Source organism: Sorex araneus, chromosome 3 (genome assembly GCF_027595985.1).
Source record: "Sorex araneus isolate mSorAra2 chromosome 3, mSorAra2.pri, whole genome shotgun sequence".
Lineage (NCBI taxonomy): Eukaryota > Metazoa > Chordata > Mammalia > Eulipotyphla > Soricidae > Sorex > Sorex araneus.
The window spans coordinates 60,254,038-60,268,568 of record NC_073304.1 but is presented as its reverse complement, the minus strand read 5'-3'; the positions used below and the strand labels follow the sequence as shown (position 1 = coordinate 60,268,568).

General features: G+C 50.8%; 1 protein-coding gene across 1 annotated transcript; it reads right to left on the bottom strand.

Moving 5' to 3' along the window:
- Positions 1 to 1,247: 1,247 nt before the first annotated feature.
- On the bottom strand, positions 1,248 to 6,787 carry FOXA1 (forkhead box A1). Its single transcript, XM_004612132.2, has 2 exons — positions 6,578 to 6,787; positions 1,248 to 4,055 (listed from the first exon to the last, which is right to left on the bottom strand). Exons 1-2 carry the CDS (start codon positions 6,647 to 6,649, stop codon positions 2,718 to 2,720), a joined length of 1,410 nt encoding a protein of 469 aa, XP_004612189.1. The 5' UTR covers positions 6,650 to 6,787; the 3' UTR covers positions 1,248 to 2,717.
- Between the last annotated feature and the right edge of the window lie 7,744 nt (positions 6,788 to 14,531).

Here is a 14,531-nt window from a genome sequence, read left to right as displayed (position 1 = left end):
TCGCACCTCTTTACATATCATTTGGAGTTCGAATTTGCCTGAAATTTGCTTGCCCGCTATAGAAACACATACAGTAGCTACAGAAAATACATGAACGACTATCGGGATTGAAAGACTTTCCCTGTCTGGCATTTTTAACGCCCTTCGGTCCTAAGATCGAGCACTCAGGTTTTGAGATGACTCAGACCAGCGTTTCCCTCTCCTTTCTTTACTTAGACTTAGGAGAGGGGGTGGCTTTCTTCTTTTTTTTTTCTCAAGTGCCACAAGACACCCCTTCCCTCATCTACGAAGGCAATTACGCGATAATTAAGGGACCCAGAGGGCTCCCCCCCCCATCTTGTCTGGGGTGTGGAGTGGGGAGATCAGAATTAAAGCTGTCCAAGTTCAAGCGCTGGCGAGGATGGAGTTCATACACAAGGGCTCAGGCAGGCCGGCCTCGCCTTGGGCTGCTGTTGTTATTGTTGATGTCAATCGCAAGGAGACTTACAAAGAAATAGGTGGACTGGAAAGTGAGCCTACTATCAAAGGAGATTAATGATTTTGTGATCTCAAGCAACGGTAGGGGTGTGGAGTTGCCTTTAAAAGCTTCTTAGAAGGCAAACAAAATCATCGGCTTTAATGGCACCGCAACGGTATTTTAGGAAATAATATTTAAAATAAATCTTTTAAAAATTGCAAAATAACAGCTACCATTAAATGTGCTGGTGGCAGAAAGCTTCTCTTGTAGGAGTGAATTGACCAGCCTCCTCTCTCTTTCTCTGCGGCTAAGGCTACTACCGTGTCTAAGTTTTGTTTTCTTTTAATGAAAAGAAGTTCAGGATTCTTTGTTGTAGCTACAACTTAATTTTATCAGTCACATCAGACATTTGATCCTCACTCAGACACTTGTCAGAGAAACAAAAACCATATATTGGGAAAGAGCAGTTAAATTATTATTATTAGATTTCGTTGTGGAATGGCTCAAAGGAAATAGCAGAGGCTTAAGCCCATGTTAAAAGTTAAAGCAAACATTATAAGGAATAAATAATTTTAAAAATCTTGTCTTGTCATTATAAATATAAAAATTAACCACTTTTATTAAATGTCATTAAATACTTTCTACTTGTCCCATTCTCATGTAATAAACACATTTAAAAAAAACAATTTTTTTAGTTCTTTTCTTTTCTTCCTTTAAGTTCAGTGCTGGCATTGCAAAAATATATTCTGAGTATTTGTTTTAGATTTGATTAAGAAAAATACCAAAATCATTTTTGTTAACATTTGATTTATTTAAAGTCCTTAACTGCAAGTGATCAAGAACATATTCCACAGCTTAAAATTTTTTATCATTGTGTTATTTAAATCAAAATATTTTAATTACAATCACATTGATAAAATTAACATTTTAATTTGTAATTTAACCATCATTTAAAGCAATTTCAGCTGTAAAGGAAAAAACCATGCAATAAATTAACATTGAGAAAGCAAAGAGGAATAATAATGAAACTGTCTGTCTATACTAACACCATTTCTAACTGTGAAAAGTGCATTTAACACTGAATGAAACAAGCACAGGATGGCAATAATTAAAATGGCCACAATCAATTGGATATTGAAATCTTGGTCCAAAATTTCAAATACACCTCCCTGCAATTTACCTTTCCTCTAACATTGTAATATTCCTTTTTTTCTGGAAAAAATATTCTTTAAATGGTATAGGTACATAGAAGTTAATTTTATACATGTTATGTGACCTTAGAATGACATGACCATGGCACTCTGCAAACCAAGGCGCAGAGTTAATGAAGAGAGTGATTCTGGAAGAATTGCTTCCCAGAACTATACTGAGTAGAAGACAAAGGAGGGGGGTGTCTTTGTAACTTCTTGGCCAGGCAACCTTAGAAATGTGGCATTTTTACTACTTACCTATTACCTCTCTTTTATGCATACATGAAGGATGCCTACATATCTGAGCAGCTGTATAAAGATGATGGGCATGATGTATATACATACATATGCATATATATGTATATATATATATATATCAGTCTGACCTCCACTCTATGAAAGTATCTGAAACATAGGCTGAAAATTAAATGGCTCTGATGTTTATATCTATAATCTGTTTATGGTTTGCTGCATAACAGCAGTATTGCCCTTCAATACTATTAGCAGTCCCTCGTGTCTACTTGTTTCTTCACCTTTCGATTCAGTAAGGTTAAGAGTATTGCCATACACAAGACCTGTAAACTTGTGAGGGATCAGGTGAGAAAAAGGGGGAAAAGCACAGACAAATACTTTACAAGCTTGACCATCTTCCTTTCTTTTTTAAATAAACCCTGCTCGGAATATAATGTGTCTGGAGGGGAAAGAGGGAAGAAAAAGGGAGGGACAAGGAAGTAGGGTTTTATATACACGGTGGATCATTAAACTTTGCAGGGGCAATTTTGGTTGGGGGTTGTTTTTCTTGGTAATAATATACACAAGGCATTTTGAATACAATAACGAAGTAACAGTCCTTTGCACAGGAGGAAAAGATGTGCACCAAAAAAAAAAAAAAAAAGAAAGAACATGAAAACAAAAGAAAAGGCAGGAAAAAGGAAGAAAAGGAAAAGAAATAAAAATAGTTGGGATTGGGATTGAAATATTTGTTGGCTTGGTGTGTGCGGTTTTGTTGAATTTTTTTTTTTTTCTCTTCTGCTACCACGGCCATGCCCGACACCCCCTGCAGCGGGGAGCTATGAAGTGTTTAGAACGGGTCTGGAATACACACCTTGGTAGTAGGCCGGCTCCAGGGCTGAGGGCTCGATGGGGCTCCGGGTGGCCACCGACGCGCTGCCGAGCGGCAGGCTGGCGGGCAACGCGGCGCCGTAGGGCGAGTACTGGAGCGCCTGCTCGTAGGCCTTGAAGTCCAGCTTGTGCTGCTGCTCCGAGGAGGACATGAGGTTGTTGATGGAGAACGGGTGGTTAAAGGAATAGTGGGGATCCCCTTTCAGGTGCAGCTGGGACTCGTGGGGCGCCAAGCCGTGCGCCGGGTGCGAGGGGGGCACGGACACCAGCGCCCCCGGGCCGGAACTGATCGGGGGTGCTGCCGAGGAGGCGGGCGTCTTCAACTCCGAGGCGCCCCCTGTCGCCGTGGCCCCGCTGTGGTCCAGAGTCTGGGGGCTGGCGGCGGGCCCGGGGGCCGGCGCGCCCTCTAGCTGGCCCGCCTTCCCGTGCACGCTCCGGTGCAGGGGCGAGTCGGCACTGGGGTTGGCGCTCGAGGGGTCCTTGCGGCTCTCGGGGCCACCCTTGGCGCCGCCGCCCGCGGCCCCGCTCCCTCCCCCGGCCCCCGGCTGCTTCTCGCACTTGAAGCGCTTCTGGCGACGCAGGTAGCAGCCGTTCTCGAACATGTTGCCCGAGTCCGGGTGCAGCGTCCAGTAGGAGCCCTTGCCCGGCTTGTCCGGGGAGCGCGCCACCTTGACGAAGCAGTCGTTGAAGGAGAGCGAGTGGCGGATGGAGTTCTGCCAGCGCTGCTGGTTCTGCCGGTAGTAGGGGAAGAGGTCCATGATCCACTGGTAGATCTCGCTCAGCGTCAGCATCTTGCTGGGCGCCTGCTGGATGGCCATGGTGATGAGCGAGATGTACGAGTAGGGCGGCTTGGCGTGCGGGTAGCTGCGCTTGAAAGTCTTGGCGTCGCCGCCGCCCGCCGCCCGGCTGCGGCCCAGGTTGGACGGCGCGTACGCCATGGGGCTCATGCACGGGTTCATGGCGGCCGCGTACGGGCTCAGGCCGTTCATGGAGGCGGCGGGCTGCGCGCCCATGGCGCCCATGCCGCCCGGGCTCAGCGTCGTCCCCATGGCCGTCACGCCCGCCGCCGTCATGCTGTTCATGGCGCCCGCCGAGCCGCCCGGCATGCCCGCCACCGCGCCGGGGCTCAGGCCGGCGCCCAGGCCCGGGTTGGCGTAAGACATGTTGAACGAGGCCGGGGTCATGTTGCCGCTGGTGGTCATGGTGTTCATGGTCATGTAGGTGTTCATGGAGTTCATGGAGCCCAGGCCCGAGTTCATGTTGCTGACGGGGACCGAGGAGTAGGCCTGGAGCGGAGACAGCGGGGAGAGAGGCCCCGGAGGGCGCGGGGTTAGTGGTGGGCGCGCGGGACGCCGACCCACCCGGGCCGGGCGGCGGCAGAACAAGCAGCTCTGCAAAGCCTGGACCCCCCCCCCTCCCCGCCCCGTCCTCCTCCCCACACCCCATCCCACCCCGGGCCAAACCCTCAGGCGCCCTCGCCAGAACGCACTGAGAGACGTGTTGCACCGCGGGGAGGAAATCCGAGCGCGGCAGGCATGAAAGACAGACACTCGCAGAAACTATGTCCCCAGGAAGATATGTAATCGCCTTACACGCCTGGCTCAGGAGCCAAATTCTAAGGCCCCTCTCCGCCGCCTCCTCCATCCTCGCCAGGTGGGGTACCAGACTCCACCCAGACAGGCTTTGGCAAAGCTGCCCTTTACGCAAATTATGTTGAAAACGCCAAAATCTGAATCGATTTCTCATCTTGGTCCATTCTGCTATAAGGGTGGTACACCATAAGGGTGAAAGGGGTTGGGGCACATCCCGCACTGGTCCCATCCCCGCCCCCCACACACATACACACACTCCTTTCCACACACACACAGACACACACACACACAGACACACACACACACACACCGCCATAGCTCATAGCTGCTTCAGGACCTGTGCTGGTGACTGTGAATGAAACTAACTCCCTGATAGTGCAAATCAACAGTGCCTCCAGGACTGCTTCCCAACTACTGGCATTACTGTCCTAGCAGCTTCTCTCAAAGGGCGACGTTTTGCTGTTTGTTGCGTTTAGAAGTGTTTTTATCTACTTGAAGCAATGATATAATAAAACGGCGAAAATAATAAACTATGGGGGGCTACAAAAAGGGCTGAGAGGGGTGCATACAAACTTGAATGCACTGCATACATCTAAAGCCAGCTTCCACAGGCACTTCTTTAAGCAACTCATAAACTTTGAATAGTACTGTTTGTTACATTATTTCTGACCCTCAAAGTTTGGAAATTTAGTTGACACAATTTGTCAAAACAATAATCAGTGGTATAAAGCATGGTCATGCCACCTGTGTCCTTTCAATGTATTAATAAGTATGTGAATACTTTCAAATACTTAGATTTTGAAAGCAAAGAATTCTATTTTCTCTGAATGTTATTTCACTTCCCAGTTTCTAGTGTTAACCTATATGGAAGCTCTTTCCATTAGGGATTTAATTAACTAATGGCTGCAGATGGCTGCATCTGAATCAAACCTCCATTTAAAATAGTGCAAGAAAACTCTAATCAACAACAATTTGGGAATGCACTTGATATCTGAAAAATATAGAGTCCTACATCAGGCCCTGGGTTCAATCACCAGCATTTCTGAATGAGAGACACTGTGTTGTGTGTGTGTGTGTGTGTGTGTGTGTGTGAGAGAGAGAGAGAAAGACAGACAGACAGACAGACAACAGGTTGAGAATCTGAGAATCCGACTCTAGTAATAGAAAAATGACTTCGCTAGTAATTTAATTTTAAAAGGATCTCTTTAACAAGTATAACTTCATTTGAAAATATAAAAGGTAAACACAGACTTAGGTTAAGCACACTGTTATGATATGCAAATAGCCAAGTTTGTGAATATATAAACATATTCAAATAAGTTAACTAACATGAAAATATTCCCTGATTCTATATTTTTCTGTCCTTAAAGTATCTTAAAGTAGTTTTTACTTTTGGTGTATTTTTCCCCCTTTTTCCTTGAGATTTTCCAAGGCAGTTATCCAATGGTAAACTCCCGGTATATGTGTGTGTGGGGGGGGAATCATTGCCAGTTGTTTCGAGAGAAGTACTTTTAGGTGGTCGACCTGACTGTACCTGGTTCTCCCCCAATCCCTTTGTGCACATTGTAAAAATAAACCAAATGAACGTGCCACCATGGGGACAATGAAGAGAAACAGGTTCTCTACCCCGAGTGCCCGGGGAAAGTCAGCTCCCACCAGCGCCACCCAGCGGCTGTAGAGTGGAATGAGCACACTTGGCAAACAGAGCTTTGGAAGTTTAATAAAATTTCGGAATCGTTCCTTTATGGAGACGATGAAACTTAATGGCTGCGCGCTTTTATCAGAAGGCGTCTGTGAGTTCAACCACCGGTGGAAGAGGCCGTCCCAAGAGCGAGCTCTAGCCTCCGCGCAGTTGCTTCCAACTCTTGCCGGCGCCAGCCCGCCAACCGGCCGCGCCGCCGGGGCCCGGCTCTGGCTGTCGGCGGGGAAGAGGAAAGTGCTTCCCGGAGCTGGTTCTTTTCAAAGTCTCGAGTTTCCGAAAAATAAAAAAAAATAATAAAAAGAGAGAGGGGGAGGGGGGAAGACCCTTCTCCCGCTCGGTGCACCGGGGACCTCATCTCCGCGGCGGGACCGCCAGTTGGACTTGGAGGCGGAATTGGAACCCCCCGGGCGTGCGCGGAGGAGGTGGCAACCGAGGCGCTCCCCGTGGCCCGCCGGCCACCCGCTCTTGCCTGCCGCCCGCCTCGCCCGGCGTCCCCGGCACGGACCCCTCTCACCTCCTGTGTGTCCGCATAGTAGCTGTTCCAGTCGCTGCTTTCATGCCCTTCCATCTTCACAGTCCCTAACATCCTGGAGCCACCCTGCCCGATGCAACCATTCAGCCCTGGGCGAAGCGACGGGCGGCCGCGCGGTGGGGGACCTGGGGCGCGGGCCGGCGCGAGGCGGAGAAGGAGGGGGGGCGGGGAACCGAACGGCGGCAGTCACCCCAGCCGCCACGCCGGCTCCACGCCACCCGAGCGAGGAGGAAGCCGGGCGCTGCGGGGCGCGGCGTGCGCGGCGGCGACGGCGGCGCGGCGGGCGGGGGCAGGCGGCGGCCGCGGAGCGCGGCGCCCGGGAGCGCCTCCGCGGGAAGTGAGCGGGCGGCCTGTGCGAGCCGAGTGCAGTTGAGCTGATGTGGATCTTACGTCGCCCGAGTGCCCACCTCCTCGTCCTCTCCCCATTTGTCCGCGGCACAAAGACGCTCGCACCTACAAAGCCCGAGGTGCACCTGCGAGGCGGCCGCCCGCCTGTGCCGCTGCCGCGCCTCCCGCCCCGCCGCGCCGCCGCTGCGCTCGCCCCCTCCCCCGCACCCCTCCCCCACCCCGGCCCTCACTTTGTTTGCCAAGCTGCGTAATTGGTTTAAGCCGGGAGGCTGGGGAAAGGGGGTACGGGGGGGGGAATTGGGTGCAACCCCCTTTAGAAGAGGGAAAGAAGGAAAATAGGCGGGGCCGGACTGGCTGGCCAGGGTTCTTGGAGGGGATCTGCGCAGGCTGAGAAGGGCTGGGGGCGCTAGCTTTGCAGCGGGGCTGGAGGGGCAGGGCGGACTGAGTGACCCCAGAGTCCTCCCCCACGGAGACCATAGCCCTCGACAGAACGTGGCTGCGGCCCGGCCCGCTCCCAGCGGGCTGCTTCCAGCCCCCACCCTCTTGATTCCTGACCCCAAGTTCAACCCCGAGAGAGATGGGAGAACACGCACTCCCCGCCCCCCTTCCGGGCTACGGGCTGGAAAGAGGAAAGAACCCCACTTTTTGCCAGGTCACTAGAAACTCGGCCGTCTGAGTCAGCCGTGCCTGGTGACGTTAAGGCTGATCCGGGCTCCTGGCTAGCCGAGTGGAGACGCTGCCATGAAACCCGTACCTGCGGCTAAGGGCAGGTGAGTCACAGCACCGTTTTATATCTTTATGACATAACTTTTTCACCCCCCGGCCTCAATCCCGCTCCACTCCTCTTGTCATCTGGAGCGATCATAAAGCGGAAGAAACGGAGAGCAGATGTCTGTGTGATAGGACAGGCAGCCCGAGTCGGGCCGTCCTCCCCTGCCCAGCTCCTCCTCCTGCCCCCCTTGCGCAGCCTCGGGGACTGAGCTGGAGGCGACCGTCTGGTTTCTGATAGGGAAAGGTCAGGGGGAGGGGACATCTCCCTAAAAAACGCGCGTGAGCCAGGGCGCGGGCGCGGGCCGGCATCTGCGCCGCGGAAGAGGTGCCAGGCTGCGGGCCGCGGGGGTGGGCGGTGGAAACCGTTTGTCTCCAGCCTGGAAGGGCCAGGTGCTTCCTTGATTCCTAATCAGTCCGCTGGACATTGGCGGGGAGTTATCACCCAAGCAATGTCTCTTGGCACTTATGAGGTCCTAGGTAGTGGATCGCCCACCAGGTCCTGAGGATAAGGACCAACTAACTGGGAGATAGACTCTGAGTTGGTGATAGGGTGGGACCCTGTTTGTGTGCATTTGGGGTGTGTGTTTCTTAAATGTAGGTGAGTTTCTGAATGCGATCATATGTATTGCTTTTTTTTTTTTTTGCTTTTTGCTTTTGGGTCACACCCTGTGGTACTTAGAGACTTGGAGGCTACTCCCAGCTCTCTGCTAGAGGACCACGTGTTGTTGGGGTTTGAACCCCAGCCTCCTGCTTGTAAAGCATGCGCTCAAACCCTTGGGTTGTCTCTTGCCCTGACTGTGTATGACCCTGTGTCTTGATTTCTCTATAGAACCATGAGTTTGTATTAAGTAGCAATATATATATTTTTAAATGACCAAGAGTCCAAACACATTTTTGTTTGGCAAAGTTTTTAAAATGTTATTAATCTCATTTTAAGAAATGTGTTTTAACATGTCTTCCAAACATGCCTCCTTCCCCTCTGTGCTTTGTTCTTTTCAATCTTTCTTCCTTGAAATCTGGCAACAGAATCATGTTAAATCTTTGAGCCAAACAAATCACTTAAAATTAGCAGGAGAGCAAGAGAGGGTGAAGATGTTCAGTTAAGGAAATTAAAAAGAAAAAAAAGCATTGGATTATGATTCTCTCTTATTTTTGCGACATAGAAAAAAAGGTGTGTGTCAGACACGTCACTGTGTAAGGAAGGAGTGAGAATGAAATTAAATCCACCTGGAACTCTGCCTGGGCAGTAGCCCTCCCCAACTTCAGTTCATCCCTGTGGTTGCAAGTCAGATTGATGACTGTGTGTGTGTGTGTGTGTGTGTGCGCGAGAGAGAGAGAGAGAGAGAGAGAGAGAGAGAGAGAGAGAGCGAGAGAGAGAGAGAGAGAGAGAGAGAGAGAGAGCGCAAATGTGGGGGGTCCACACATATTTCTCAGGATGATGAATCGAATCAGATCCTAATTCTTTTTTCCAAAGTTCCCATCAGCAGCAGGACCCTAATTCCATTTGCAGAGTACACAAATGCTTGGCTGAAAGGGGTTGAGGGTAAGGAACTTTCAGTGCTAATCAGCTTCCTTGTTCCTTCCCGAGTTGATTCTAGACTTGCACTGACGGTGATTTGGGTGTTTTCTATGGGCAGTAACAACTTAGTAAAAGCTTTTATGGTGCACAAAAAGCCGGTGTTTTAAGGAGGGGTGTGGAGGACTGGCACATCAAAGGGAGCCAATTAAAAAAGCAAATATTCTTTCTAAAGTAAGGCCTCATCCTTAATTTTTTTTTTTTTGTAAAAGTCTACTTGGTGGGTGGGAGGGAAGTGGTCCTTTGTTTATAGCGGTGGTGAGAAGAGGACTCTCACAGCTTTGGAGTCTTGGCCCAGCTGGAGAGTTCCCAGGTGGGCAGCCCAGGCGGGTCCCTCCTGCACAGCGCCTCCTGTTGTGGGGTGGGAATGCTGAATTCGCGGGCCCCCTCGGGAGCCCCAGCCTGGCTGATCCACAGCCCAAGCACCTCCTGAAGCCAGAGAATTTGGTTCTTGGAGTTGACTGCTGGAGGCCAACCTCTCTGTCTCAGTGGTGGTATTCCCAGCCACCTGACAAAGCTAGGAGGAGACCGTCTAGGTTGTCACCCAGGTGCTGGCTAGTTTCCCCAGGGTGTCAAGAGTGAACCATCAAGCTCCTGCTGGTTTTCTGATTTGGAAAACAAACAACAAACTAACAAAGGCGCTGTTTTCCGGTCATTGGCCACTAGCTGGGTGGTCAGGTGACAGGCCTGGCTGCTGCCTCCTGCATTTCCAGCTCCTCTCCCAACAGGCCCCATATTTACCCATAGTAAAGGACTTCTCTTTCAGGGGGAACCAGACCTGTTTTCAACATAAGGGAATCTCAGCTGCACTGAAGGTGGAGAATCCCCAAGGGGAGTCATGTGGTGGCTCTGGGGGCACCCAGCACTCAACTCACAGTCTCCTTCGTGGGGATGCATATGCAAGAATCCGGTGGGAGGCGGGATGAGCAGGTTCCTTGGGCTGGGGGAGCTGGTAGTCAGGTCAGTAGGGTGCGTGGGACCCCAGGTGGCAGAGGAGGGGGACATCACTCCACCCTTCCTAGAAGCTTCTCCTAAGCCCTTGGCTACTGCTGAGTAGGCACTGGGAGTGAGCTGTCTGCAGGCCAAACTCACCAGCTCCTCTTCATCTTCGTCTTTGATTCTCAGTTCTTTTTTGCATATCTTTGCAGAGCAAAGGGTTGGAGGGTGAGGACAGAGCGAGGAGCTCTGCTGACTGACTGCCTCTCTAGGTACTGGGTAGCTTTTCGGTACCCGCACAACCCCATGGATGTCTTCTCTCTTTGCTTTTCCTTTATTTTCCCCTCTTTTGGTGATGACATCCTCCTCCAAAGGCGGTAGCCAGCAGCTGGTCTCAGTGGCCAGTATACCAGTTGTGAGGGGGGAGAGGGCACAGCTTTCTGCCGGCCCCCACCCGACCCACCACCCGACCCACCACCCAGCTAAACTGCAATCCCATCTGCGGAGGGAGATTCAGACGCGACAAAATCTAAGGACTGTGGCTTTTCACGTGGCGTGATGGAGACCCGGGAAGGAGCCGGGTCAGTTCAGGACAGAAGACTGTCCGGGACCCTGGCTGTGCGCTCCAGTGCGTGCCTGGCCGAGGTGCGTGCGGGCTTTGGAGCGGAAATCCCCGCGGCGGCCTTTAGCGTCCCGCGCGAGACGCTGGAGCTGCGGCGACCCCTGGGGGCCCACCGCTGGCCTGACCCTCGTGGCCTCAGATGCCGGAGAAAGAGACCTTCCTGTATGTTGCAGCTCTTTTCTCCCTCTTACTAGCCTTATTCCTGCTTCCCCGACCCTTTCCTTCTATCATAAATCATTCGTTGAGAAATCAGTTCCCAAGTACAAAGGCGCCCAGCATGCTCTAGAGAGGGGTTCGTGGGGCCACCTCACGGGCCTGGTCCCGCACTTGCTTTGGTGCAGAGGAGTCGGAGATTCGCGGCCGCGCCCCAGGCCGGTATTTGTGCGTGCATCAACACACATACGTCCGGGGGCTGTTACTTTCCAAAAAGGATTTTTCTCATTTGAGTACACGAACGTTTATTCATGAATTTTTCTCATTTGAATACCTGCAACGTTTTAATCCCAGTCCTTTATTCCGGGCCCTGGCGCTGCCCCTGCCTCAGCCGCTAGAGCCGCCGCCGGCTTTCTGCGGGGCCCTGCTCGCTCGCAGCCGGATGTCGGAGCCGGAGCTGCTCCCCACCCGGCCTCGCCCGCGGGCGACAAAACTGTTCCTCTGGCCGCCAGCGAGGCTCACCGAGCCAAAATCAACTCGTATTTTCATGTATTCAAATGAGAAGGGTTGGGAAAGGAGACTTGCCTTTCTGGGCCTTTGCTAGCCGGGGAGGGAAGGAGTTAGTGTTCCCTGGAGTCTCATAAAATGGGATCGGGCCTCGCTTCAGGCTAGTTAGTGGACAGGACGTCCCTTCCCAGGCTTGGGCACCCCAAACCTACAGACACCTGCTGGGCATTCCTAGCAGGCAATTCATGTTCACCAAATTATGACTGGTCATTCTACACAGTTGGCCCCAGAAAGTCTTTCCTCACCTCACCTGCAGGCACCCTGGAGGGCCAACTCTTCTTCTGGTACTCCCAGTTCCTCTGGCTTCTGGAATTGGACTCCTAGGAGGTCCTGGAAATGCATAGGACTGGGACAAATTCCAGGTCTGAGACTAAAAAGGAACTAGTGTATGGGGCCCTCCTGTGTGCCCCTGAGTGTGTGTGTGGGGGGCGGGGGGTGGGAGGCTGCTTTGAGATCCCTGATTGCCCCTTCCTGTTGTTGCTGCATGCTGGCAGAAACTGGAGCTAATGAGAAGAGTGAGGGAAACCGAGGCCCTCACAAAAGTTGAATGAATGTCATCTCTTCCAGGCTAAACCTACATCATTCCTGAGCAGTAGAGGAGTAGTTAGCTTTTCAGTCCCCAAATCGTATCTTACTCCTGCCCCTGAAATCATTGTGTGCTCTCTTCCCACTCCCAACACACACACACACACACACACACACACATATACACAATGCTTTCCCACGATAGCTTCAATTGCACTGTGGTTTAACTTTGGTTATTCAAATGTGATTATCCTCAAATTTACATAGTTTTATTTTAAAGATGCTTTTGTAACCATCATATAAATTCTACCCTACACATGGTGGGAAAAATGCATTCTACTTTTTTCATTATATTGGTTTCCTAATTTCTCTTTTCTTTTTAGAGTTATGCTGCAGACTGGAGGTTTCATTCATTATTTACAATTAAATTTTGATCAGAGTACTCTGTTGGATGATTACTTTCAGAACTTCCAGCTGCTAGTTCAGACCCAGCATCAAAGTATTGTTTTAAAAATACTGCATTTGTTTGAGATTATTTGATTTCCTACTCTTAAGGGCCACGGAGCAAAAAGAGTACTTCCCTCACATTGGAGGGAAGTAGCTTCTAAACAGAAATGCTAGGAGGAGGCCCCCTTTATACATTATTGTCATTTGGACACCTAGTACAATTTGAAGGAACTTTGGCCACTTTCTGAATCTTGCAGTCCTGGATCAAAGTAAGGCTGGGCAGCTAGCTGCTAGCCATGGACTTTATCTGTGGTGACAAGTCCAGTGTAACTTCCTGGGTTACTGAAGACTTTGCAAACCTCCTCAAACTACTCTGCCTTCTGTAGGTACAACTTGCTCTAGATTCCTGCCAGGATTCTCCCAGAAACCAAATTCTATTGTGCCTTTTACATTTTTCAGTCTGCACTACCCACGTGGAAACTCTCTCAGAGTAGAGAACAGATCAATGTAGCCCCTACAGCCAAAACGCAGTCTAGAGAGTATAATAGATTTTCGACAAATGCTTGTTTGACTCAATCAATAAACTGCTCCAATTTGGAGTCGGAACATGCTAGAACCGGGAAGGAAAGGATGCTGGGGTCTAGAAATATATCTTCCAACTCCTAAGAGGACCACAAGATGCAACTCAGCTGGATGCATTGAAGAACAAGGGGTTTGTGGAATGAAGGTGTAGACAGACAGATAAACGAATGAGTGCAAAAGTGTTTAGCAACGGAATCCTGAACTTGTGTATTCAGTGGGCACCAATACTCTATTTTACTCTAAACTGCTCGGGTAACATGATCAAATCGGAAATGCCTCTATCCCACATATCAGATCTTGAGCAGAATCCGCGGCCGACCTTGCCCTTCTAGGATGGTCAATTTGTAACCCAAGGCAAATTATTCACATTTTCTCCCGGGTGATGAAAGGCAGCAATGGTGCCTTTCAATAGCAGCTATTGATTAAAAGTTAAAGAACCCCATTAGCTTTGCATCAGGCGAAATATTTCACGCCGAGCCGCAAAGGAAACGACCGTGTTTAAATAATATGTTTAAGTTGGCAAACAAATGAAGCCGAGCCCGCACAGGGGGAAGGAGATGCCTTGGCGCAGGACTCAGTCCGAGCTGGCGCGCCGGGCATTCCAGTGCTCAGCGAGTGATGCTCCCGCCCTGGCGCTGGGGGGCGCCTGCAAGCCGGGCGCTGGCTGGGGTTTGCGCAGCCGGAGCCCCTGCGACTGTTCTCCGGAGGGCGGGACTGTTGGCTCTTTGGGGCAGGGTCAGCTCGCTGAAAATGGAGGATGATCTTCCTGTCTTGAGAACTCAACGTATGGTTCTCAGCGTATGGTCCATGCGCCTTCCCAATGAGATGTGCCAGTGTCCTCAAAGGACCACCAAGAGCCTGAGAACCTGCCTTGTTGCAGGTTATTTGCTGAGGGCCCCTGAGTCAACTCCTCCCCCTTAGATTTTATTGTCATGAAAGGATGCCTGTGAGTCCCAGAGAAGAAGCACCACTCCTTCCTCTTTTGAGCTGTGCTGTAGAACTCACTAGACAACATGATACCCTAGAGGCATCTAGGTCTTCCACATAGTACCCCTGTCCCGGACTTGTACCTTGCAGTGGGAGGTCGTTTGTGGCTGGCATATAGCTGCAACTCCCTTGTTCAGACCTGCTCTCTTCCTGAGTTGCCTTTCTATGTCACAGGCCACCAGGACTCCCAGCTCCTGATTCCTCAGGGTCCTGGAACCTGCTGTAAAGCCTTAGGGTTCTAGTAGATCTGGTGTAGGTTTGTTTTCTTCACATGCTTTACATGGTGCAGTTATGGATAAAAATACGGCAATGTGGTATCTCCTTACTCCAATCCTCCGCGCCCCCCCCCTCCTATGCCCCATAATACCTTTAATTGTGAATTGCTGGTTTCCCCATGACCTTCCCATCAGATTCCCTCCAAG

What these genes read in the sequence shown, in the direction of transcription:
- FOXA1 (XM_004612132.2), bottom strand. Translation starts at nt 6,649, where the DNA reads ATGTTAGGGACTGTGAAGATGGAAGGGCATGAAAGCAGCGACTGGAAC. An exon ending in ACTATGCGGACACACAGGAG is followed by an intron (nt 4,056 to 6,577) that starts GTGAGAGGGGTC and finishes TCTCCGCTCCAG; the next exon opens with GCCTACTCCTCGGTCCCCGT.